The 27,820-nt window shown below is 45.9% G+C and overlaps 1 protein-coding gene across 1 annotated transcript in view; it reads left to right on the top strand.

Annotated features, from left to right (window-relative positions):
- The first annotated feature begins 4,881 nt into the window (after positions 1-4,881).
- Positions 4,882-27,820, top strand: part of rpia (ribose 5-phosphate isomerase A (ribose 5-phosphate epimerase)) — a 31,425-nt gene continuing 8,486 nt past the window's right edge. The window contains exons 1-6 of the mRNA XM_080197183.1: positions 4,882-5,091; positions 17,491-17,551; positions 21,698-21,753; positions 23,930-23,989; positions 25,977-26,041; positions 26,891-26,959. Of these exons, the coding sequence (XP_080053309.1) occupies positions 4,921-5,091; positions 17,491-17,551; positions 21,698-21,753; positions 23,930-23,989; positions 25,977-26,041; positions 26,891-26,959 (482 nt within the window). The 5' untranslated portion in view covers positions 4,882-4,920. The remainder of the gene's footprint in view (positions 5,092-17,490; positions 17,552-21,697; positions 21,754-23,929; positions 23,990-25,976; positions 26,042-26,890; positions 26,960-27,820) is intronic.

Below are 27,820 nucleotides of genomic sequence, written 5' to 3' on the forward strand. Positions count from 1 at the left end.
ATGCCAAATTTCCTTAGTCTTCTGAGAAAGTAGAGGCATTGATGGGTTTTCTTAACTATAATGTCAGCATGAACATAAGAACATAAGAAATAGGAGAAGGAGTAGGCCATCTAGCCCCTTGAGCCTGCCCCGCCATTCAATAAGATCATGGCTGATCGAATGGGGGGACCAGGACAGTTTGTTGGTGATCTGCACACCTAAAACCTTGAAGCTCTTGACACTTTCTATTTTGCCCCTGTTGATGTAGACAGTGGTGTGTTCTCCTTTACATTTCCTGAAATCAATGACAATCTCCTTCGTTTTGTTGACATTGAGGGAGAGATTAAAGGAGTTCCAGGAATTTGGCCCAGTGACAGAGAAAGAACAGTGATATATTTCCAACTCAGTATGCTGAGTGGCTTGGTGGTGTTGCCAGGCATCTGCTGCCCTTGTCCTTGAAAATGGTAGATGTTATAGACTTGGAAGACGCTGTTGAAAGAGATTTGGTGAGATGCTGCAGTGGGTGCCATTGTGCACCAGTGGCAGAGCGAGTGAATGTTGAAGATGGTGGACAGGAATCAAGTATCAAGTGGGTTACTTTGTCCTGAATAATGTTGAGCTTCCTGAGTGTTCTTGGATTTGGAATCATCTAGGCACGTGAAAAATATTCTTGACTTGTTCCTTGTAGATAGTGGATAGTCTTTGGGGGCAAGTCAGGTGGTGAGTTACTTACTGCAGAATTCCTAGCCTCCGACCTGTTCTTTTAGCTACAGTATTTGTATAGCTAGTCCAGTTCAGTTTCTTGTCAATGATGACCCCTCAAAATGTATTGCCTCGCACTTGTGTGGCACGAGTATAACTTGTCAGCCTAAACCTGGATATTGTCCATGTCTCATTGCATTTAAACATGGACTGCTTCAATATCTCAGGAGTTGCAAATGGTGCTAAACATTGTACAGTCACCAGTGAACACCCCCACTTCTCTCCTTATGATGGAGGGAAGGTCATTGGTGAAACAGCTGAAGATTGTTGGGTCTAGGACACTATCCTGAGGAATTCCTACAGTGATCTCCTTGAACTGAATTGTAAAGTTTATTTATTAGTCACAAGTAAGGCTTACATTAACACTGCAATGAAGTTATTGTGAAATTCCTCAAGTTGCCACAGTCCGATGACTGCTTGGGTCAATGCACCTAACCAGCACGTCTTTCAGAATGTGGGAGGAAACCAAAGCACCCAGAGGAAATCCATTCAGACACGGGGAGAACATGAAAACTCCACACAGACAATGACCCAAGCCGGGAATTGAACACGGGTCTCTGACATTGTGAAGCAATAGTGCTAACCAACATGCCACCCATGGCACAGGAAATGCTGTGTTTTGGAGATGTGATCCTAAGAAGTGTGGCCAAATGGGCCACTTAAGATGGCGATTTACAAAGCATGCTGGGATAATGGCCAAGTACTGAAACAGACAAGCTGAGATTAAGAGATAAAGAAGCTGCAGCTCAGACTTCTGAATGCACAGGACATAGGCAACGTCAAGGACAGTGAACACTCTCTGGTCAAACAGACTTGATTATCAGACAAAAGGAAGCCTTAATCCCATAGTTGGGAGGGAAGTTTGTGACCTATGTGTCTCCAACATCTACAGGCATGGCTGTTTGGGTACATGCCCAGAAATCAGTGGGCAGTACCTTATTGGACTCTATCTATCAGGATGATCAAGACCTGATCAATTGATTGGCAATAACTAAAAAGGGGCTCGAAACCAATGAGATATAAAGGGTGCTGCCCAACAAAAGGATCTCTCTCTCTCACATGAATGACAACAACTGTGACCATGACCAGCAACAACCAGCATGAGGACAGCCACCACACCAACGACGGAAGGAAGAGCCAGAGTATCGGACCAGACCAAAGGACCAGGTTATACAGAACTACAGAGACCAACATGCAGATAAAGGCCAATATCTGCCCAGTACCTGGCAGTCACACAAAAGTGGAGTCAAGGTCTAGTATTGGACTTGAACTTTAGTATTTTGTAAATTACTTAACATTGATTGGGTGGGTGATAAAGATCAATTTTGTGTGTGAATAAATACTACTGTTCTAACAAGAAGTCAACTCACAGCTCTTTGTCTACCATATAAGGGTGAAAACAGACTGTGCAGCAGACATAACCAAAACATAGTGGTTAAAAACAATACAAAGAACAACACAGCACAGGAAACAGGCCCTTCGGCCCTACAAGCCCACGCCACCCATTTTAACATTCAGTGAGTGACTCATTCCAATCCTTCTTCTACCTACGACTTTTGTCTACGCCTCTTGGACTCCACAATAAAGGGGTGCAAATTTAGAGAATTATATGTGCGCCAGATTAAGGGAGATCCAATTCAGGGGCAATTTGTTAACACCAATCAGTCTAAAAGCACTATGGGCTATGGGAGGAAACCGGAGCACCCAGAGAAAACCCACGCAAGCACGGGGAGAATGTGCAAACTCCCACAGACACCGACCCAAGTCAGAGGTCCGACCCAGGTCCATGTATCTGCGCAGCAAACAGTGATAGTCACTGAGCTGTCGTGTTGCCCGTCAGTTGGTCCAGTTTAAGCGTACACTAACGACATGAAGCACTAGACAACTCTCGAAGCAACATCCAAGAGCAGCCCTCGCACGACCCACCGCGCGTATGCCCCTTGTTCTGGTGGGTCTGCCATATGAGGAAAGGCTAAGTCAGTTAGCATTATATTCATTGGAATTTAGAAGAGTGAGAGGGGATCTCATAAAAACTTATAAAATTCTAACAGGGTTAGACAAGGTAGATTCAGAAAGAACATTCCCAATGACTGGGGAGTCCAGAACAGGGGCCATAGATTGAAGATGAGAGGTAAACCTTTTAGAACTGAGATGAGGAGAAATTTCTTTACCCAGAGGGTGGTGAATGTGTGGAATTCACTACCATGGAATGTAGTTGAGGCCAAAATGTTGTCTGATTTCAAGAAAAAATTAGATATCGCTTTTGGGGTTAAAGAGATCAAGAGATGTGGGTGGAAGGGGGGAATCAGGATATTGAATTCGATGATCAGCCATGGTCAAAATGAATGGCGGAGCAGGCTCGAAGGGCCAAATGGCCTACTCCTGCTTTTAGTTTCTATCTTTATTTACTGTATGATCTCTTGGATGCTGCTTCTTCTCTGTTTCCCATGCTTAGAATTAGGACATCACTTCTGCAGTATACATTAATACACAGAGCTTTACTAGCACTAATAAGAATTAATGCAAATACATGACATTTCCTCCCATTTAAATTGTATGTCCTCAACAAGTTTAAAACAAGTTCAACATGAACAATAGTTTGTCAGTCGCTACTAATAGGTCAGACAGTCTGGAAGTCGCGACTCTGGGAATGGTTGATGGCAAACCTCTGGCGTCTTTGTCTTTGCACTAGCCTCATCGGTGTTTGGTGTAACCAGCGTTGATGTAGGAACTAATGACATTCGCAATTCCCATGGTGGGAAAGGGGTGGACCACGGAAAGGTCAGTTGACCTCGGATGAGAATGTCTGATTTTGGGGTGAGCTTGGCCAGAAAATCCTGCCAAAATATACAATCTATCCTTCAGTTCCAAATAACAATATCCTTTTAAGAATGTGGGAATGGAGCTTTAATGCAATAGTTTAAAATTTATTTATTTAGTGTCACAAGTAGGCTTACATTAGCACTGCAATGAAGTTATTGTGGAAATCCCCTCGTCGTTGCACTCCAGCGCCTGTTCGGGTGCACTGAAGGAGAATTTAGCATGGACAATGCACCTAAGTACCCAAAAGCACGGTAGCACAGTGGTTAGTACTGTTGCTTCACAGCTCTAGGGTCCTGGGTTTGATTCCCAGCTCGGGTCACTGTCTGTGTGGAGTTTTTGCATATTCTCCTTGTGTCTGCATGGGTTTCCTCCCACAGCCCAAAGATGTGTGGGTTAGGTTGATTGACCATGCTAAGAAATTGTCCCTTAGTATCCAGGGATGCGTAGGTTCGAGGGATTAGTGAGTATAATATGTAGAGATATGGTGATAGGGCCTGGGTGGGATTGTGGTCAGTGCAGACTTGATGGGCCGAAGGGCCTCTTTCTGCACTGTAGGGTTCTATGTTCTAAAATGCTGGAAAATCTCAGCAGGTCTGGCAGCATCTGTAAGGAGAGAAAAGAGCTGACGTTTCAAGTCCAAACAACCCTTTGTCAAACCTAACCAGCACATCTTTTGGACTGTGGAAGGAAACCCATGCAGACACAGAGAGAACGCACAGATTTCACATGGATAGTGACCCAAGATGGATAATTGAACCCGGATCCCTGCCACGGTGAGGCAGCAGTGCTATGGGACAAAAACCAGAAAATGCTGGAAAATCTCAGCAGGTCTGACAGCATCTGTGGAGAGAGAATAGAGCTAAATGTATCAAGTCAGGAATAACCCCTCACTGAGCTCTGATGAAGGGTCATCCAGACTCAAATCATTGGCTCTATTCTCTCTCTCCACAGTTGCAGTCAGACTTGCTGAGGTTTTCCAGCAGATCTGAATACACAGCAAATCCGAATTCTGTAGTATTTTGCATTCATTTTAATGCAGTGAGAAATCTCACAACACCAGGTTAATTTGGCAGCACAAGCTTTCGCAGCATTTTTCCTTATTATTATTTTAATGCCATGGGATTCCTTTAAACTCTCAACCCAACGTGGCCAGCGTAAAACGAGTGGCGATTCCCCCCAAAAAAAGGTGTGTTGTTGCAATGAATGAACTCAACGCAGGCTGGGAGCTGTAGTCCTGGTGGTTGTGCAGTGAGGGACTACATATCCCAGGTACAAGGGAGGAGGAAGGAGGAGGAGGAGGGGGGTGGGGAGGCTGAGAACCACAGCCCTGTTTCGAGTGGTCCGGGGGGTGTGGCAATGTGGCTGAAGCTTCCTGCACTCCTGTCCTTGGGGCTGCGCTGGGGTTTACGGGCTGCTCCGCAGCGCTGGCAGCCGCCGCTATCGATACCGAGGAGGAAGTTGAGCGCAGGCATGGAGGAAGAGGCGAAGAGGAAAGCTGGTTACATGGCTGTAGATAATCACGTGCAAGTGAGCCCGAGCTCTCAATCAGGGTGTCTCAATGCATTTTTTTTTAAAAGATTCATTTGCAAAAAACTGCCTTTGAATTGTTCTCCCAGGTCAGGCTAACTAACATTCTGTGTCAAGCAGCATGGACATGCTGTCCCGGGTGCTGGGAGGGAGTGGGGGAGGGACGATAGGGTTGGTAATGTGCTTTTTGGACCATTCACTATTATTTACTGCACTGCCGATTTGCAGTTATGATGGGGATATGCCGGTGTTGGACTGGGGTGAACGCAGTAAAAAGGTCTGACAACACCAGGTTTAGGTCCAACCACTTTAAACCTGGTGTTGTCAGACTTTTTTTTTACTGGATTTGCAGTTAGGCATAGGTGAGTGATTGTGTCTCTGGGCATGGAGCAGATGTGGAAAAGTCAGCAACAGTTTTTGAGTGAATGTTTTACTTTCACACCCTACCTTTTCCTCCTTTTGCAACTCCAGTTCCAGTCCATTGGGGCACCAGTCCCGGAGAGGGAGAGAGCAGATAGGTCCTCACACATGTGTTTACAGTCAATGGAAATTCTCTTTAAATTTGATTTTTGTTGTCATGTGCTGATTCTTGCACACACTATACAGACAAAACATACTGTTCATAGAGTACATGGGGAGCAGGAAAGGAGAGGGTGTACAATGTAGTGTTGCAGTTACTCAGATCAGCTTTATGTACAATAGGTCCACTCAAAAGTCAGCAGCAGGGAAGAAGCTGTTCTTGAGCGAGTACGTATCTTAGACATTTTGTATTTTTTTTTCCTGATGGAAGAATGTGGAAGAGAGAATGTCTGGGGTGCACCTGGTCCTTAATTATGCTGGCCACTTTGCCGAGGCAGTGGGAAGTGTAGACAGAGTCAGTGGTTGGGAGGTTGATTTGCGTGATGGACTGGGCTACGTTCACAACTATTCGTAGTTTCTTGTGGCCTTGAGCAGGGCAGGAGCCATACCAAGCTGTGATGCAACCGGAAAGAATGCTTTCTATGGCACAACTGTAAAAGTTGGTGAGAGTTGAAGTGGATATGCTGAATTTCCTTAGTCTTCCGAGAAAGTAGAGGTGTTGGTGTGGAAGAGCCAGAACAGGTTGTTGGTGATCTGGGTACCTGGAAACATGAAGCTCTCGACCCTGTTGATGTAGACAGGGGCATGTTCTCTATTACATTTCATGAAGTTGATGACTATCTCCTTTGATTTCTGACGTTGAGGGAGAGATTATTGTCATTGCAACAGTTCACCAGATTCTTTATCTCTTTCCTGTACTCTGCCTTGTCATTGTAGTGGGCCAGATTCCAAACAATGGTGTCATCAGCAAATTTGAAAATTGAATTGGAGGGGAATTTGGCCACACAATCATAGGTGTATAAGGAGTATGGTAGAGGGCTGAGGAGCAACCGTGTTGAGGATAATGGTGGAGGAGGTGTCGTTCCCTATCTTTCTTCCTTTGAACTTCTTCCTTGTAAAATACAAAAAAGGCTGAAATTTCTAGATCCACACTGCTCACAAGACAAACTGTAAGAGGCAATTTATTTACTGCCACAAAGGACCGATTCCATCCAGCAGGCTTTTCTAAGTTTTATTACCTACTTTGGGTGGATTATGTGAGTGAAAATGGGCTGAGTTGAATTATTGAGATGGACCAGACTTATGCACTCAACCTGCCCAGCTAGAAATTAGTGGCCCCCAAATTGTTTTTCTGATATATTTATTTGTTCGGGGGAATATGGACACTTTTGGTTAAGCCAGCATTTATTACCCATCCTAATTGCCCTTGAGAATGTGGTGATGAGCTGCTGCCTTACACTGGTGCTGCCCATGTGGTGTAGATGCACCCACAGTGCTGTTAGAGAGGGCGTTCCAGGATTTTGATCCAGCGACAGTGAAGGAACAGAGATTATATGTCCAAATCAGGTTTGAACTTGGCTTGGTGGGGAACTTCCAGGTTGTGACGCTCCCATGTATCTGCTGACCTTGTCCTTGTTGGTAGTAGAGGGTATGGTTGGAAGGTGTTGTTGAAGAAGCCTTAGCAATTTGCTGCAGTGAATCTCCTAGGTGGTACACATGGCTGCCACTGTTCAGTGGTAGTGGAGGGAGTGAATGGCACCTCATTTATAAACAATCAGGTGGGCTGCTTTGTCCTGGATGGTGTCAAGTTGATGCCTGAGCTGCGCTCATCCAGGCAAGTGGGGTGTATTCCATCACACTCCTGACTTGTGCCTTGTAAATGGTAGACAGGCTTTGGGTGGTCAGGAGGTGAGTGATAGCTGCAGAATTGCTAACCTCTGACCTGCTCTCGTAGTCACAGCATTTGTATGGCTAGTCCAGTTCAGATTCTAGTCAATGTTAACCCCCATGATGTTGATCCTGGAGGAGTCAGTGATGATAATGCAACTGAAGGTCAACTGGGGTGATGGTTGGATCCTCTCTTATTGGAGCTGGTCATTGCCCACCATTTGTATGGCGTGAATGTTATTTGCCACTTGTCAGCCCAAGCTTGGATGTTGTCCAGACCTAATTGCGTTTTGACATGGACTACTTCACTATCTGAGGAGTGTTGAATGATGTATGGGTTAGGTTGATTGGTCATGCTAAATTAACCCTAGTGTCGGGGGGGGGGATTAGGGTAAATATAAGGGTTTACAGGAATAGGGCTTGCGCGGGATTGTAGTCTTTCTGGATTTGATGGGCTGAATGGCCTCCTTCTGTATTGTGGGGATTCTGTGAATTGTTGGACATTGTGCAGGCATCTGTGAACATCCCTACTCCTGAATAAAGCTGCAGCATGTTACGGTGCAGAGGGACCTGGGGGTCCTTGTGCACGAGTTGCAAAAACCCAGTCTGCAGGTGCAGCAGGTGAATTTCCTGCCTGCTGCAGTTGTAAATGCGCCTAGTTTGGGGGCGTTTAAGAGATCCGTGGATAGGTTTATGGATGGAAAGCGATTGGTTTAGGTTAGAGGGTCATTGCTTTTTAACTGGTCGGCGCAACATCGTGGGCCGAAGGGCCTGTTCTGCGCTGTAATGTTCTATGTTCTATAGCAGGACTAGAGGGCACAGCCTCAAGATAAAGGGGGGGGGGGGAGTGGTGGGGGGGGGCAGTTTAGATCAGAGTTGAGGAGGAACTTCTAAGGGTGGTGAATCTCTGGAATTCTCTGCCCGTTGAAGTGGTGGAGGCTACCTCGCTAAATATATTTAAGTCACGGGTAGATAGGTTTCTGATAGACAGGGGAATTAACGGTTATGGGGAGAAAGCGGGAAAGTGAATGGCGGGGCAGGCGCGAAGGGCTGGATGGCCTTCTGCTCCTATTTCTTATGTTCTTATGATGGAAGGAGTGTCATTAATGAAGTAGCTGAAGATGGTTGAACCTAGAACACTAACAGAAGGGACTTTTGCAGTAATGCCCTGGACCCGAGATGATTGACCTCCAACAACCACAACTATCTTTCTTTGTGCCAGATATGACACCAGCTAGCGGAGAATCTCCCCCAATTCCCATTGACTCCAGTTTTGCTCAGATTCTTTGATGCCACTCTCAGTCAAGCGCTAACTTGATATCAAGAGCAGTAACTCTCACCTTGCCTCGGTGTTAAACTCTTTTTGTCCATGTTTGAACAAAGGCTGTAGTGAGGTCAGGAGGTGAGTGACCCTAGTGAAACCCTCATCACTGAGCACTTTGAACGTACTGTTGATGACCCCTTCCATCACTTTACTGATAACAGAGGATAAACTGACGGGAACTTAATTAACAGGGCTGGATTTGTCCTGCTTTTTGTGTACAGGGCATATTGAGGCAATTTTTCACATTGCTGGGTAGATGCCACTGTTTGTAGCTGTACTGGAACAGCTTGCTTAGAGCTGGAGCACAAATCTTTGCAGGGATGTTGTGAGGGCCTATATTCTTTGCAGTATCCAGTGCTTCATGTAAATCGAAGTGACTGCAGACTGACACCTGAGAAGCTGGGGTCCTCCAAAGGAGGTCAAGATGGATCATCTACGAGGCATTTCTTGCTGAGGATTGTGCTGTGGGAATTGCTGTGATCAGTGTCGCATTGGGCTTGTGTCCCAGGAGAAGGCCTGTGGTAGAGTCTTACATTGTAGGTAAAATGTTAGAATCCGTCATCAAGGAGGAAATAGCGAGGCATCTTGAGGGGAATTGCTTGATAGAGCAGACGCAGCACGGTTTCGTTAAGGGGAAGTTGTGTCTGACAAATTTATTGGAGTTCTATGAGGATGTGTCTAGGGCAGTGGATAGAGGAGAGCCGGTGGATGTGGTCTTTCTTGATTTTCAGAAGGCATTTGACAAGGTACCTCACAAGAGGTTATTGCAGAAGGTCAGGGGACATGGAGTTGGGGGTAGGGTGTTAGCGTGGATAGAGGACTGGTTGTCAAATAGGAGGCAGAGAGTGGGCGTTAATGGGTGCTATTCGGATTGGCGGTTGGTGACTAGTGGAGTGCCCCAGGGGTCGGTGCTGGGGCCTCAGCTATTTACCATTTATATAGATGATCTGGAGGAGGGAACCAAGTGTATGGTGTCAAAATTTGCTGATGACACCAAGATTGGTGGAACGGCAAATTGCGCGGAGGGTGTGGAGAGTCCGCAGAAAGATCTAGATAGGCTGGGCGAATGGGCCAGGAAATGGCAAATGGAATTTAATGTTGGCAAGTGCGAGGTGGTCCACTTTGGTAGGAATAATGGTAGGAAGGACTATTACTTACGTGGCGAAAAACTGCAGCAGGCGCCGGTGCAGAGGGACCTCGGGGTCCTTGTGCATGAGTCGCAAAAACCCAGCCTGCAGGTGCAGCAGGTGGTCAGGAAGGCGAATGGGATGCTGGCCTTCATAGCGAGGGGGGTTGAATATAAAAGTAGGGAGGTCTTGCTGCAGCTGTATAGGGCATTGGTGAGGCCGCAGCTGGAGTACTGTGTGCAGTTTTGGTCTCCGCACTTACGCAAGGATATTTTGGCCTTGGAGGGAGTGCAGAGGAGGTTTACTAGGCTGGTGCCGGAGTTGAGGGGGTTGAGCTGTGAGGAGAGGCTGAATAAATTAGGCTTGTACTCGTTAGAGTTTAGAAGAATGAGGGGAGATCTCATTGAGACGTATAAGATGATGAATGGGATGGATAGGATAGAGATGGAGAGACTCTTCCCGCTCAGAAAGGACAGTAGGACTAGGGGGCACAGCCTCATGATAAAGGGGGGGGGGGGGGGCGCGGTTTAGAACGGAGTTGAGGAGGAACTTCTTCACTCAAAGGGTGGTGAATCTCTGGAATTCTCTGCCCGTTGAAGTGGTGGAGGCTGCCTCGCTAAATATTTTTAAGACGCGGGTTGATGGGTTTTTGATAAGCAAGGGGATTAAGGGTTATGGGGAGAGGGCGGGAATGTGGAACTGAGCCACGACAGATCAGCCATGATCTTATTGAATGGCGGGGCAGGCTCGAAGGGCTAGATGGCCTACTCCTGCTCCTATTTCTTATGTTCTTATGGGATCATAGAATCCTTACAGTGCAAAAGGAGGCCATTCAACCCATTGAGTCTGCACTGACTCTGCCAAAGAACATCTCACCTAATCCCATTCCCATTCCCATGCATTTCATCGAGTCCTACAGTGCAGAAGGAGGCCATTTGGCCCATTGAGTATGCACTGATCACAATCCCAACCAGGCCCTATTCCCATAACCCCAGCTAGTCCCACTGACACCAAAGGGCAATTTAGCATGGCCAATCCACCTAATGTGCACATCTTTGGAATGTGGGAGAAAACCAGAGCCCCCATAGGAAATCCACACAGACGCAGGGAGAACATGCAAACTCCACACAGCCACCCAAGGCTGGAATTGAACCCACGTCTGTGTTTCAGTGACGCAGCAGTGCTAACCACTATTGCTGCCATTATGTTGTCTTAGTTGTCACATCTTGTAAGGGCTTTGTTATTGACCTTAGTGGGGCAGGGTAGAAGCTGCACTCATGCTCTAAATTCACTCAGTATAATGGTGTGGATGTTGAGCAAAGAAGTCCATTTCTTTAGTGCCCCACAACCTCTGGATGTTCTAAAGCACTATATATACAATTAAATACTTTGGAAATGTGGCACAGCAATGTGGTAATGATAAGGTAATTTGTTTTGTTGATGTTGGATGAGAGGTAAGGTTTGGCTAAGGTACTAGAACTCCTTAGCTCTTTGAACCTTTGATATCTACCTCAGAGGGCGGATGGGGTCTAGTTTAACATCTTCTCTGAAAGATTGCACCTCTGACAGTGCAGCACTCCCATATTCCCAATGGCATTGGCTTGATGTTGGTGGGAGGAACTATTCATGATTGTTAATGAGGTGATCTCTGCTGTGAATCACATCCCCACACAAAATGACAGCATGGGTTTGATCAGTTGGCTGAACTTATTGACATGTTGGAGTTTCGAGACAAAATCTTCACAGGTCATCTCCCTCACATATGGAGGGAAAGCTATCTTGCTGCTTGTCCAGGCCAGATCAGTCTACCTACAGTTAGAACATTGCCTTTCAAGGCTTCATGGAGCCAAACGGGAGTTAGTCCCATCCCTCAGTGGTGGTTGTTTTATGGCTTCAATTTGCTGTATCAGAACAACTGGTTAGTGCCATGGAGTACTTGGGGAGGCAGTTGCCTAGTGGTATTTTCACTGGATTAGTAATGCCAGAGATCCAGTTCGAATCCCACCACAGCAAATGGCAAAGTCTGAACTCAATAAAAAATCTGGGATTAAAACGTCTAATGATGACCATGAAATCATTGTCAATTGTCATAATCCATCTGATTCACCAGTGTCCTTTAGGGAAGGAAATCTGCCATCCTTATCCGGTCTGGCCTACATGTGACTCCAGATCCACAGCAATGTGATTGACTCTCAAGAACATAAGAAATAGGAGCAGGAGTAGGCCATCTAGCCCTTCAAGCTTGCCCCGCCATTCAATAAGATCATGGCTGATCTGTCATGGCTCAGTTCCACTTTCCCGCTTTCTCCCCATAACCCTTAATCCCCTCTCTTATCAAAAACCCATCAACCCGAGTCTTAAATATATTTAGCGAGGCAGCCTCCACCACTTCAACGGGCAGAGAATTCCAGAGATTCACCACCCTTTGAGTGAAGAGCCCCCTTAGGGGCAATTGGAGATGGGCAATAACTGCTGGCCAGTCAGCAATGCCCAAACCCCATGAAAGAATACGTTAGTACAGTAGACCTGAAGGAATTACTTTGTTTCAAAGTTCTTAGGTCAAAAGCCTCACTTTGATGTGAATTCATTCTACGAAATGGAGCTGTGTACTTTCCCTGTCTCAGAAGGTGGTAATCAAAAACATAGGTTTGAGTGCCTATTGGATGCCAGGAACTCCTCACCTCCAGCATGGTGAGCAGCAACACTGACTATAAAATGGGTGTGTATCACCTCCACAGCGTCATTCAGAATGCTCCTTTCAATAGTGGTTGCACCTCCTGGGCACTGCAGAGCTGAGTTGCTGGTTAGCAAGATGTAACAAGGAGTTTGCTGTCAGTATTTGTATAAATGACTCAGATGAAGGGACCAAATATATGGTTGCTAAATTTGCTGATGATACAAAGATAGGAATGTTGTGATGTTGCGTAAACTGTAATCTTCTGTATCTCTCTCAGGCCAGTGTGGGTACATCTGTTGTTGTACGTCTAGAAGCTTTGAACTCTGATTGTTTTATTTCACAGAGTGGGAGTGGATAGCTCGATCTTGGGTTTGAACAAAGCTTGGCACAACATCGAGGGCTGAAGGGCCTGTACTGTGCTGTACTATTCTACGTTCTATCTATGAATGTGTCTGAAGCTGAGCTCTTTGTGCAGCTTGCTGTCCTTTTGAAGAAAGACTAAAGTCATCTTTGCCTTTTTCATTGTGTTACTGAAGGATTGTGGCCAGACAAAGGTGCAGGAAAACATCTCAACACTAGGTTAAAGTCCAACAGGTTTATTTGGTAGCACAAGCCACAAGCTTTCAGAGCGCTGCTCCTTCATCAGATGAGTGGAGTTCTGTTCACAAACAGGGCATATAAAGACACAACCTCAATTTCCAAAATAATGGTTGGAATGCGAATCTTTATAGGTAATCAAGCCTTAAAGGTACAGACAATGTGAGTGGAGAGAGGGTTAAGCACAGGTTAAAGAAATGTGTATTGTCTCCAGACAGGACAGTTGGAGATTTTGCAAGCCCAGGCAAGTCATGGGGCTTACAGACAGCATGGCATGAACCCAAGATCCAGGCTGAGGCCGTCTTTGTGTGCAGAACTTGGCTGTCAGTTTCTGCTCAGCGATTCCGCATTGTTGGGTGTAGCAAAGTCTGCCTTGGAGAAAGTTTACCCAAAGGTCAGAGATTGAATGCCTTGACTGCTCAAGTGTTCCCCAACAGGAAGAGAACACTCCTGCCTGGTGATTGTCAAGTGGTGTTCCTTCATCCATTGTCGTAGTGACTGCATGACCTCCCCGGTGTACCATGCCTCGGGACGTCCTTTCCTGCAGCCTATCAGGTAGACAACGTTGGCCGAGTTGCAAGAGTATGTACCGTGTACCCAGTGGATGGTGTTCTCACATGAGATGATGGTATCCGTGTCGATGATCCGGCACATCTTGTAGAGGTTGCTCTGGCAGGGTTGTGTGGTGTCGTTGTCACTGTTCTCCTGAAGGCTGGGTACTTTGCCGCGGACAATGGTGTGTTTGAGGTTATGTGGTTGTTTGAAGGCAAGAAGTGGGAGTGTGGGGATGGCCTTGGCGAGATGTTTGTCTTCATCGATGACATGTTGAAGGCTCTGGAGAAGATATCGTAGCTTCTCCGCTCTGGGGAAGTACTGGATGACGAAGAGTTCTCTGTCCACAATGTCTTCAGTTTCAACAACCAGTTCTTCATCCAGATACAGGGAACCGCCATGGGGACCAAATTCGCACCTCAATATACCAACATGTTCCTGCACAGGTTACATTCTTGGACACACGCATCTCTATCAAGGGCGGTCACCTCAGCATCTCACTGTACTGCAAGCCCACGAATAACCTCATGATGCTCCACTTCTTCTCCAGCTTCCATCCTAAACACATTAAAGAAGCCATCTCCTACGAACAGGCCCTCTGTATACACAGGATCTGCTCAAATGAGGAGGATTGCAACAGACACCTCCAGACACTGAAAGATGCTTTCATAAGAACAGAGTATGGCACTCAACTCATCAACTGACAGTTCTGACGCGCCACGACGAAAAACTGTGCCGATCTTTTCAGAAGACAAGCACAGGACACAGCAAACAGAGTACCCTTTGTCGTCCAGTACTTCCCCAGAGCGGAGAAGCTATGACATCTTCTCCGGAGTCTTCAACATGTCATTGATGAAGACAAACATCTTGCCAAGGCTATCCCCACACCCCCACTTCGAACACAGATGAATGAACACCACTCAATAATCACCCAGCAGGAGTGTTCTCTTCCTGTTGGCGAACTCTTCAGTGGTCACGGGCATTCGGCCTCTGATCTTCGTGTAAGCGTTCTCCAAGGCTGCCTTCACAACACACGACAACGCAGTCACTGAGCAGAGACTGATGGCCAAGTTCTGCACATGAGGGCCTCAACCAGGATCTTGGGTTCATGTCACATTATCTGTAACCTCCATGACTTGCCTGTGCTTGCAAAATCTCACTAACTGTCCTGGCTGGAGACAAAATACATCTCTTTAACCTGTGCTTATTGCTCTCTCCACTCACATTGTCTGTACGTTTAAGACTTGATTACCTGTAAAGACTCGCATTCCAACCATTATTTTGTAAATTGAGTTTGTCTTTATATGCCCTGTTTGCCAACAGAACTCCCATTCACCTGATGAAGGAGCAACGCTCTGAAAGCTAGTGGCTTGTGCTACCAAATAAACCTGTTGGACTTCAACCTGGAAGTTGTGAGACTTCTTATTGTGTTTACCCCAGCCCAATGCCGGCATCTCCTCATTAGACAAAAGTGGGCATTGTTGGTGTTATAAGCAGTATTTGGGACATGCGTTCCCTTGTACCTTCCAATCATCAATGTGCTTCACATGAATCAAATACAGTCTTGGTATCAGACTTGGAGACACTTGCACCATATTCCAATTGGATACCCTACTGTTAATTTGATTTATTATTGTCGTATGTATTAGTATATAATGAAAAGTATTGTTTCTTGCTATACAGACAAAGCATTCCGTTCATAGACAAGGAAAGGAGACAGTGCAGAACGTAGTGTTACATTCATAGCTAGAGTGAGAAAGATCAACTTAATGTGAGGCAGGTCCATTCAAAAATCTGGCAGCAGCTGGGAAGAAACTGTTCTTGAGTTGGTTGGTACGTCCTCTGACTTTTGTATCTTTTTCTCGGCCTTTTGGCTAAGAGCAAGTGTATCGATATGCTGTACTTGGTTGAAGTCATTAGGTTACATTTCAGCTTCATTTGAAGCAATTTTTTAAAGCAGCATCTCGGCCTTTTGGCTAAGATGCAAATTAGATCAAGCCTTGGAGGAGGAGCTACACCTACTCCAATCAGCTTGGATCATGTAGGTCAAGCCCAAGATAGGTGGTGAGAGTCCTGTCTTGTCATCTTGGATCGGGAATACCCCAACTTGTTGGGACTCTGAATTGGCTTTGATTTGATTGGATTGAAATAAAGTAAATAAAAAAAAAAATCTTTTTCCCGATGGGAGAAGGTACAAGAATGTCTGGGGTGCACGGGGTCTTTAATTGCGCTAGCTGATTTTCCGAGGCAGCGGGAAGTGTAGATGGAGTCAGTAGATGGGAGGCTGTTTGCGTGATGGATTGGGCTACATTCACAACCTTTTTGTAGCTTCTTGCGGTCTTGGGCAGAGCAGGAGCTATACCATGCTGTGATACAACCAGAAAGAATGTTGCCTCTGTATAAATTGGAGGGAATCGTAGCTGACATGCCAAATTTTGATTTTATGTTCAAGCTGACAAAGTGCTTGCCATGTACCACAACACAGTAAACGGGGGCATGGTAATTCTATTAGGAATGCCTTGAGTTGACATTCTGAGCTGCTCCTTTCCATGCCACTTAAACCCCTGTTCAGAAAGTTGCATGCTCTGGGGCCAAGTATTTTTGTGTGTGTGTATTTATGGAGAGAATAGTCACAACCGGCAGAGAGTAATACAACGTCACGTTAAGGCCTCACAAACCTTATCGTGTTCTTTGAGAAGGTGACCAAAGAGGTGGATAAGGGTAAGGCAGTTGACGTGGTGTATATGGATTTTAGCAAAGCATTTGATAAAGTTCCCCATGGTAGGCTACTGCAGAAAATGCAGATGCATGGGATTGAGGGTGATTTAGGTAATTGGATCAGGAATTGGCTAGCTGATAGAAGAGAGAGGGTGGTGGTTGATGGGAAATATTCAACCTGGAGTTCAGTTACAAGTGGTGTGTGTGCCTCAGGGATCTGTTTTGGGGCCACTGCTGTTTATCATTTTTATAAATGACCTAGATGAGGGTGTAGAAGGATGGATTAGTAAATTTGCTGACGACACCAAAGCCAGAAGAGGAGTTGTAGACAGTGAGGATGGATGTTACAGTTTGCAGAGGGACATAGATAAGCTGCAGAGCTGGGCTGAGAGGTAGCAAATGGAGTTTAATACAGAAAAGTGTGAGGTGATTCACTTTGGTAAGAGTAACAGAAGTACAGAACATAGGGCTAATGGAAGTATTCTTGGTAGTGTCGACAAGCAGAGAGATCTCGGGGTACATGTGCATAGCTCCCTGAAAGTTGGCACCCAGGTTGATAAGGTTGTTAAGGCGTACGGTGTGTTAGCTTTTATTGGTAGAGGGATTGAATTTCGGAGCCGTGAGGTCATGTTACAACTGTACAAAACTCTGGTGCAGCTGCACTTGGAGTATTATGTACAGTTCTGGTTGCCGCATTATAAGAAAGATGTGGAAGCATTGGAAAGGGTGCAGAGGAAGTTTACCAGGATGGTGGGAAGGTCTTATGAGGAAAGGCTGAGGGACTTTCTAACGAAAAGGGTTAGATAGGGTGGACAGTGAGAGCCTTTCTCATCGGATGGTGATGGCTAACACGAGGGGACAGAGCTTTAAATTGAGGGGTGGTAATTATAGGACGGATGTCAGAGGTAGGCTCTTTACTCAGAGGGTAGTAAGGGCATGGAGTGCCCTGCCTGCAGTAGTTGCGGACTCGCCAACTATTAGGGCGTTCAAATGGCCAGTGGATAGGCATATGGATAACATTGGAATAGTTTAGGTTAGAGGGTCATTAGATTTGTTCCACTGGTCGGCGCAACATCGAGGGCCGAAGGGCCTGTACTGCGCTGTAATGTTCTGTGTTAACTTGAACCCGCTGAAGCTGTGTTACTTTTGTGTCCTAGGACAACCAAACGCTGGGGATCGGCAGTGGATCCACAATAGTCTATGCTGTCGACAGAATAGGTGGGTTCTGCTGCTGATTTCTAGTGAGATATGAAAGTATTAAACTAACTCTGTTTTTCCTGTCTCTGCAGTTTAATCTGTGAGAAACATTGCTTTATAATTCTGGATCTCCCCCACCACTGAACTTTGAGTGAATTGCTGAGCTACTGTACAGTTTCAGATTTGATCCTCAGGAGTTGGAGGCTATCATTTTGGTGCCACTCTCTGAATGTGCTGTCCATTTTAGTCCTATTTCTTTGTTGTTTGCCCATTGCCCAGCATCATTTTAATTAGCAAATACAACTGCGTGATAGGTTGTTGTATAAGGTTAAATTTCACGGGATCTAGGGTGAGGTAGCCAATTGGATGCAAAGTTGGCTCAATGGCAGAATAAGTAGTCTCACAACACCAGGTTAAAGTCCAACAGGTTCATTTGGAATCAGGAGCTTTCAGAGTGCTACACCTTCATCAGGTGATTGGAGAGGTAAGCTTCACAAACACGACATATTTAGGATATAAAGATACGATTGCAAGATAATGGCTGGAATGCGAGTCTTTACAGGTACAGACAGTGCAAGTGGAGAGAGGGATAATGACAGGTTAAAGAGGTGTGAATTGTCTCAATCCAAGACAGTTAGGATTTTTTTTTGCAAGCCCAAGCCACCAGATACATATTCATGCAACTCGGCCAATGTTGTCTACTTCATACGCTGCAGGAAAGGATGTTCCGAGGCGTGGTAAATCGGCGAGACCATGCAGATGCTACGACAACAGATTAGTGGACACCAAGCAACAATCGCCAGGCAGAAGTGTTCCCTTCCTATCGGGGAACACTTCAGCAGTCAAGGGCATTAAGCCGCCAATCTTCGGGTAAGTGTTCTCCGAGGCAGCCTTCAAGACGCATGGCAATGCAGAATCGCCAAGCAGAAACTGATAGCCAAGCTCTGCATGCATGAGGATGGCCTCAACCGGGACCTTGGGTTCATGCCACAGTACATGTAACCCCCACCATTTGGCCTGGACTTGCGCAATCCTACTAAGTGTCCTGGCTTGAGACAATTCATACCTCTTTAACCTGTGATTATCCCCCTCTCCAATCACACTGTCTGTACCTGTAAAGACTCACATTCCAACCAATTTCTTGTAATTGAGTCTGTGTCTATATATGCCATGTATCTGAACCCAACTCTCCACTCACCTGATGAAGGAGCAGCGCTCCGAAAGCTCATGATTCCAAATAAACCTATTGGACTTTAACCTGGTGTTGTGAGACTTCTTACTGTGCCCACTCCAGTCCAACACCGGCATTGCCACAACTTGATGACAGAGGGTGATTGTAAAGGGTTGTTTTTCAAACTGGAGGCCTGTGACCAGCAGTGTGCCTTAGGGATCGGTGCTGGGTCCACTGTTATTTGTCACTTGTATTTGGATGAGAATTTAGGAGGCATGATTTGTAAGTTCGCAGATGACACCAAGGTAGGTGGCATAGTGGACAGTGAAGAGAGTTATGTCCAGTTGCAACAGGATCTTGATCAATTGGGCCACTGGGCTGACGAATGGCAGATGGAGTTTAATTTAGATAAATGTGAGATGATGCATTTTAGTAAATCGAACCAAGGCAGGACTTACTCAGTTAATGGTAGCTCAATGGGGAGAGTTATAGAACAAAAAGATCTAAGGTACAGGTTCATAGCTCCTTGAAAGTGGAGAATGGTGAAGAAGGCATTCAGCATGCTTGGTTTCATTGGTCAGAACACTGAATACAGGAGTTGGGACATATTGTTGATGTTGCACAAGACATTTGTAAAGCCACACTTGGAATACTATGTATAGTTCTGGTCACTCTATTATAGAAAGGATATAATTAAACCAGAAAGAGTGCAGAAAAGATTTACTCAGATGCGACTGAGACTTGATGGTTTGAATTGTCAGGAAAGGCTGGATAGACTGGGACATTTTACTCCTGGAGCATAGGATACTTGGGGGTAAACTTATAGAGATCTATAAAATAATGAGGGGCATAGACTAGGTAGACAGTCAATATCTTTTCCCAAAGGTAGGGGAGCCTAAAACTAGAGGGCATAGGTTTAAGTTAAGAGGGGAGAGATACAAAAGGGTCCAGAAGGGCAAATTTTTCAGTGTTGAGTGTCTGGAACAAGCTGCCAGGAGCACTAGTAGAGTGGGTACAATTTTATCTTTTAAAAAAGATTTAGACAGTTACATGGGTATGGAGGGATATGGGTCGAATGTGGGTAATTGGGACTAGCTTAATGGTAAAAACTGGATGGCATGGACAAGTCGGGCCGAAGGGCCTATTTTCATGCTAAATTCTTCCTCCATGTACCCGAACAGGTGCTGGAGTGTGGCAAATCATAGAACCATACAGCACAGAAGAGGCCCTTCGGCCCATCGAGTCCACACCAACACATTAGAATCACCTGAACACCCACCTAATCCCATCTGCCAGCAGTTGGCCCATAGCCCTGAATGTTACGACGTGCCAAGTGCTCATTCAGATATTTTCTCAAGTGAGGCAACCCGCCTCTACCACCCTCTGTAACCTATAATTACTGTTTAATCTGCTTTCATACCCTTTTTAAGGCAGTGCATTTTAAATCTCAGTAATTTACTGAGTTTATTAAAAGGTTCTCCCCTCTGGTCTTTCGCCAATAATTTTATTTCCATCTCCTTTCATTAAATGGCTTGACACTAGGAAGTTCTGAGGAACAGAGGGACCTTGGCATGTTTGTCCACGTATCTCTGAAGGCAGAAGGGCATTTTAGTAGCGTGGTGAAAAAGGCACATGGCACACTTGCCTTTATCAATCGGGGTATAGATTACTAAAGTCGAGAGGTCATGATGGAGTTGTGTAGAACTTTGAGGCCACGGCTGGAGTACTGTGTGCAGTTCTGGTCACCACGTTATAGGACGGATGTGATTGCACTGGACGGGGTGCAGAGGAGATTCACCAGGATGCTGCCTGGGACGGAGCATTTATGAAGAAAAGTTTGGTAAATTTGGGTTGCTTTTATTGGAGCAGAAAAGACTGGAGGGTGACATCATCAAGGTGTACAAGGGGCATGGCCAGAGTGGATGAGGAGCAGCTGTCCCCCTTCACTGAAGGGTCAGTCACAAGGGGACATAGTTTCAAGGTGAGGGGCAGGAAGTTTGGGGGAAATTGAGGAAAAACCTCCTCACCCAGAGAGTAGTGATGGTCTGGAACGCGCTGCCTGGGAGGGAGGTAGAGGCAGGTTGCCTCACTTTAAAAACTACCTGGATGAGCACTTGGCATGTCGTAACATTCAGGGTTATGGGCCAAGGGCTGCAGATGGGATTAGGTGGGAGTTCAGGTGTTTCTAATGTGTCGGTGCAGACTAGATGGGCTGAAGAATGAATGAATTAATTGTTCATTTTTTTTTAAAAATGATGTGCCGCAGTGGTTAGCATTGCTGATTCACAGAGCCAGGGGCCCAGGTTCAATTCCCGGCTTGGGTCACTGTCTGTGTGGCATTTGTACATTCTCCCTGTGTCTGCGTGGGTTTCCTCCCACAGAGCTGTTTCGGTGAATTGGCCATGCTAAATTCTCCCTCCGTGTACCCAAACTGGCACCAGAGTGTGGCGACTAGGGGATTTTCACAGTAACTTCATTGCAATGTTAATGTAAGCCTGCTTGTGACAATAAATAAACGTTTTATAAAAACTTAATCCGCCCAAGTGCTCATCCACTCGACAAACTCCTGTTCTCTCCCGAGGTTTATCACCAACTTTCTCACGGCTCACAGTGCTTCCAAGTTTGGTGTTGACATCAAGTTTTGAAATTGTGTCCTGCGCACCCGAGTCCTGGTCATTAATATAAATGAAGAAAAGCAGAGCTCTAACACCAACCCCTGGGGAACTCCCCAATCCCACCAGACTGATAGCTATGGCTTAGCTTTCTTTCCTATCCATCTCGTGTAATGAAGTGCACTGGCTTTAAAGTTTGATTTATGTAAGGTTAATTTACGGGGTTGGTTGGTCTGTGTGTGTATATTCATTTGTATTTATTTCACAAAGTAAATTACTTACTCTGCCGCAGCCCAATTGCTTGGTCTCTAGGAGGAGAACAGGCTAGATACCTGCTACTTTCTCCTGTCACTTCTTAAAAACTTCTGTTTCTGTTCTCTGCAGCTAAACGGGTTCAAGAAGAGAATCTGAAATTAGTCTGTGTTCCTACCTCATTCCAGGTGAGGCTGTCATTAATGTTCTCGAATGCCTGTGTCCTGCAACATGTGCAAGACAAATTGAAGCTTCCACAATGACCTAATAATAGCGCCTTTCATGACCACAAGACATCTCAAAACACACTGTAGTCAATGATTTACAGAAATGGCTATGCTTCAAAAGTACAGTTGGAAATACAGCAGCCAATCTGTGCATAACAAGATCCTACAAACAGCCATCTCATACATAGAAATAGGAGGAGGCCGTCTGGCCCTTTGAGCCTGCTCTGCCATTCGTTGTGATCGTGTCAGATCACCAAATTCAGAGGGGCAACATGGTGGCACAGTGGGTTAGCACTGCTGCCTCACAGCGCCAGGGGCCTGGGTTCAAATCCTGGCTTGGGTCACTGTCTATATGGAGTTTGCATGTTCTCCCTCTGTCTGCGTTGATTTCCTCCGGGTGCTCCAGTTTCCTCCCATAGTTCAAAGATGTGTGGGATTAGGTTGATTGGCCATGGTAAATTGACCCTAGTTTCAAGGGGATTAGCAGAGTAAATATGTGGTGTTACAGGGATAGGGCCTGGATAAGATTGTTGTTGATGCAGGCTCGATGGGCCGAATGGCCTCCCTCTGTATTTGAGAGATGAATATCCTGATTCCCACCTTTTTTTTTCTTCCCCTTCCCCCTCCACCTCCGTACCCCTTGATCCCTTTAGCCCCTAGAGCTGTATCTAATTTTTTCTTGAAATCAATAGAAAAGTTTTGATGATGACCAAGAATTTTTTGTAAGTGATTTTGATTGATTAGTTAAATATTGGCCAGGACATTAATGGGAATTTCCCTGCTCTTTTTTTTGAAGTATTGAGGATAGGCGGGTCCTTACTTTGACATGTCATCTGAAAGGCAGAGCCTCTGACAGTATAGCATTCCCTCAGTACTGCACTGCAGTGCCAAGTAGCAGTTGTGATTCCAAAATGTGGTAGACGAAATTTAATGTGGAGCAATTTGAGATGATACATTTCACTGGGAAGAGTGAGAGGCAATATAAAGTAAAGGGTGCAATTGTAAAGGTGGAGGAACAGCGGGAAGGGGGGGTGGGTTGAGCCTGAGTTGCTGTTGCAGAGTGTTGGCAGGGGCTGAATGGCCTCCTTCTGTACTGTAGGGATTCTATACCCCATTGCCTGCTTGAAGCAGGGAGGTGAGCTAATCCTTGCCCTTCGTCAACCAATATCAAACAATAGGTTAGTTGGTCATTCATATCTCTGCTACTGGGGGATCTCGCTGCGAGCAAAATGTACACGATCTTTGCAGACCTAATGGTCATTGCATTTCCGAGGTATTCATTGTCCGTGCAGGGATCAATTGTTGTTCCAGGGGAATGTGGTCACCAAAATTCATAGACAAGATGTTGCCACTGCTCATTTTGTGTCTATTGTGTATTTTCTTTCTACAAAGAGAAACTGTTTGGATCCCTGTGATAAAACGGGGGGCTGCATCCTGGATATGAGTCAGTTTGAGTGTAGCGAGGTGTCATTCCCCCGTTGGTAAAACGCTTCTTCAGTTATAAATGAGGGCCGTTCTGGTCTCTACAAGTGTGAATGATGAATTCAGCCACTGCAGTTTTAATTTTTTAAATGCAGCATCTTTTTATACAAGTAGTTAATGATTGGGAGGGCTGTGTTATCCCACCACTTCCTACAGAAAATCCTTCAGTTCCTCCACCAAAGCCTGGTTGACCTGGAGATTGCTGTCTGACTGTGACAGAGAGCGTGTCGTAGCGAGGCCCTGCCCAATCCTGCCCGGTCTGTATGTGCACACTTTTGGATAGTGATCAACATGAAAAGCGCAAGTTAATAATTAACCCTCCTTTAATTTGGTCACCTTTAGCTCCTCAGTTGCTTAGAGTGAGACAATAGCATAAGACAAAGAGTCTATTTATTAACCTGTTCTTTCAGAAAATAGACAGCACTTTGTTTATAGAATAAATATGAGTGATTCCTGTTAACAACAAGGGAGTTGTAGATAGGGATTCCTGTTAACAACAAGGGAGTGTTTCCTGTCGCATATCTTTTGAAATTTGGGTGGAACCTTCAATTATCAACAATCCTTTTATACAAGAGTGTGCAGCTTTCTTGCAGTAACTCTGCAGCCCATATTACAAATTGTCGAAGCTCAAACTGCATCTGTTTTGTTCCTTCAGGCTCGTCAACTCATCCTACAACACCAGTTAACACTTAGTGACCTGGACAGACACCCTGAGGTAGGGCATGTTTACTTGTCTTTGTCGAGTGCTAGTTTTGATTGGTGAGGTGGGTGGACTGAAGTCTGAGATAAAACTATAACGCTGCGAAGACTCAGTAGGTCAGCCAGTGTCTGTGGAGGGAAACATAGTTCATGTTCCAGGTTGTGATGAGCCATCTTAGCAACTTGAAATGCTAACACTTGTTCCGTCTCCAGGGCCGTGCGCTGCTGCCTCGTGGTGCCAGGGACCTGGGTATGATTCCCGACTTGGGTAACTGTCTGTGCAGAGTCTGCACGTTCTCCCTATGTTTGCGTGGGTTTCCTCCGGGAGCTCTGGTTTCCTCCCACAGCCCAAAAGGCCTGCTGGTTAGGTGCATTGACCATAGTAAATTCTCCCTCAGTGTACCCGAACAGGCGCCGGAATGTGGCAGCCAGGGGTTTTTCCACAGTAGCTTCATTGCAGTATTAATGTAAGCCTATTTGTGACACTAATAAGTTTAACCTGCTAATCGTTTCCCACGTTCTCCATTATTATAAACAGAATGGTTGATTATGTCATCCTAGATTTGCTGCACGGTGGTTAGCACTGTTGCCTTACAGTATCAGGACCCGGGTTAAATTCTGACCGTGGGTGACTCTGTGGAGTTTGCATGTTCTCCCTGTGTCTGCATGGGTTTCCTCCAGGTGCTCTAGTTTCTTCCCACAGTCTAAGGATGTGTATGTTAGGTGGATTGGCCTTGCTAAATTGCCCCTGAAGTGACCAAAGATGTGAACAAAGGGAAGTACTGCACAGGAACAGGCCCTTCAGCCCTCCAAGCCTGTGCCGATCATGATGCCCTAACTCAACTAAGTAAAACCCTTCTGCCCTTAATCGCTCCATATCCCTCGACTCCTTCCCTGTTCATGTACCCATCCAGATGCCTCTTAATTGTTGCTAACGTGCCTGCTTCCACCACCTTCTGTGTGGCAGTGCATTCCAGACACCCACCATTCTCTGCGCGAAAAGCATCCCCCGCACATCTCCCTTAATCCTCCCTTGGAATAGTTGGATTAGTCAAGAGAAATCTGTGTGGGCTACGGGACTGGGGCGGGGCAGAGGGCCTGGGTAAGATGCTGTGTCAGAGAGTTGGTGCAGACTCAATGAGCCAAATGGCGGCCTCCTCCACTGTAGCGATCTTATGGATGAACTTGAACTAAAATTGTCCAGTAACCCATCCATCACCTCATGTCTTCACTCTCTCCAACATGGTAGCTGCAAGGTGTGTACTGTCCACCAGGGTGCGCTGTAGCAGGTTTTGTCAACAGCATCCTCAAGACATTGGCCTCTGCCACCAAGAAGAGCAAAGACAGCATCTTCGTGAGAACATATTCATGTCCAGGCTGCACACCATCCTGACTTTAAAACATATCGCCATTCCTGCATTGCCACTGGATCAGAATCCGGAGGCTTCCTGCTCCGAGGACTGAGAGTGTACCTACACCACACGGACAGCAGCAGTTCGAGAAGGCAGCTCACCTGGATGGTTGGCATGTTGGCACAGTGGATAGCACTGCTACCTCACAGTGCCAGGGACACGGGTTTAATTCCCGGCTTGGGCCACTGTGGGGAGTCTCCCCTTGTCTGAGTGGGTTTCCTCCGGGTGCTCCGGTTTTCTCCCACAGTCCGGAGATGTGCAGGTTAGGTGATTGGCCGTGGCAAATTGAATCTTAGCGTCGGAGGGATTAGCAGGGTAAAATCTAGGATTACGGGGATAGAGCCTGGGTGGATTGTGGATGGTGCAGATTCGATGGCCCAAATGGCCTCCTCCTGCACTGTAGGGATACTTTGTTACTACTTCTCGAGGGCAATTTGGGATGGGCAACAAATATGAGCCTTGATCGTGTAACCCATAGCTATAGCCCAAGCGCACAGTTCAAAAACCAGCGCTTTGCATAATATCAATGTCATTGTTACATATTTACTGAACTAATTAATTATTGTTTTCTCCTTTTCATTACCCTGCTAGCTCGATGTCGCTATTGATGGTGCAGATGAGGTGGACTCTGACCTGAACTTAATCAAAGGTGGAGGGTGAGTGTTACACAAGAATATGTTGCGTCTTTGCCCTTTGGAAATTAGGTATAGAAAGAACTTGCATTTATATGCACAGTAATTAGCGCTGCTGCCTCTCAGCGCCAGGGGCCCGGGTTCAATTCCTGCCTTGGGCTACTGTCTGTGTGGAGTCTGCACGTTCTCCCCGTGTCTGCGTGTGTTTCCTCCCACAGTCTGAAAGACATGCTGGTTAGGTGGATTTGTCATGCTAAATTGCCCCTTAGTCTCAGGGTGACGAGCAAGGTAAATATTAGGATAGGGCCTGGGTGGGATTGTGGCTCGATGGGCTGAATGGTCTCCTGCACTGTTGGCATTCTTAAAATAAAAGTGTCTATCCTGATCTCCAGGTGTCCTGTGATGTGGGAACAGTTTGCAGAGCCCATTACTCTTCACTGGACCACTGACAATCAACTCTGTCTCAATAAGCAAACACTTTAACTGATGGGCTCTACCATGCTTCTCAATGCCTTCAAAATGTTAAATTGCACAAAGCTCTAGTGTCGTTTAATCTGCTTGGCGTGAGTTTTCCCGTGAACGTCTCCAGTTTCTGCATCTTCCCAGAATGTCTAATGTGGCACCCTGCCAATACATTTGCATTGTGGGAATTCTCCATACTTAACAGTGCTTGGAAGTCAACTTTTTGAGTTGGATTATCAAGGCAAAAGGCCTGGGCTCGATTTATGAAACAGTTAGCTGTTGTGGCTTGTGGTGGGGAGTAGGCTGGATGGGCCAAATGGCCAGCTTCATCCGTCCAAGAAGCACCTCGTAATGTGGATGATAGGTGTGTGTGTCTTGAGTATAACACTGTGACCTCCCCTGTTCCAACAGAGGTTGTTTGACCCAGGAGAAGATTGTTGCAGCCTGTGCTAAGGAATTCATTGTTGTTGCAGATTACAGGTGAGCTGGATTATTTGTCCTTTTTTTTAAAAAATATATAAAGTAAGCATCATTATAAAAGATGTAAAAGATTTGGTGCAATCTTTTAGTGGTTTGAAGTCTTGTCTTCTCTGGATTCAGGTGAAGACAACCTTTCAGATGGGACCCTAACAAGACTCTCTCATCCCGTTTTTTGTTTCTATTGCAGCTTTAAGCATCCATTTGTACTGGCAAGTTTCATGTCCCATCTGTTGGACTGCACCCATGACAGTGCTGGACAGCTCCTCAAACGGAACTGAAAATGTCCGTCTGTTATACAGCAATCCTGGTTATGGGACACATGGTCACAATTGTCCGCTCCATAAGTGAGAGCGCTTCCAGTTGTGCTGAGATGACAGTCCAAGGTGTGGATGAGGGTACGCATGCCTCAACCAGAACCTAACTACCAAAGCCCAGTTCCAACAGGTAGACATAGGAATTGGGAGCAGGCCATTTGCTCCCTCGAGTCAGCTCTGCCATTGGCTGTTCTGATTGTGGCCTCAACTCCACTCCTGATAACCTTTGACTTCCTGGTTAGTCAGCAAGGTGACATAGTGATATTGTCGCTTGACTAGTAATCCAGAATCCCAGGATAATGCACTGGGGATCTGGATTCAAATCTCACCACGGAATTTAATAAAAAGTCTTGAATGAAAAGAGCCACAGAAGTGTGACTCTGGCCTAGCGAGTCACTCAGTTCAAGGGCAATTAGGGATGGGCAATTAGATGCCGACCCAATCAGTGGCACCCATGTCACATGAATGGGGGGGGGAAAAAAATCTATCCTACCACTGCCTTAAAAATATTCAATGACCCTACCTTCACCACTCTCTGGGGGAGAGA

The sequence above is a fragment of the Carcharhinus amblyrhynchos genome, chromosome 1 (genome assembly GCF_965287045.1).
Source record: "Carcharhinus amblyrhynchos chromosome 1, sCarAmb.v2.hapA, whole genome shotgun sequence".
In the NCBI taxonomy this organism is placed as follows: Eukaryota; Metazoa; Chordata; class Chondrichthyes; order Carcharhiniformes; family Carcharhinidae; genus Carcharhinus; species Carcharhinus amblyrhynchos.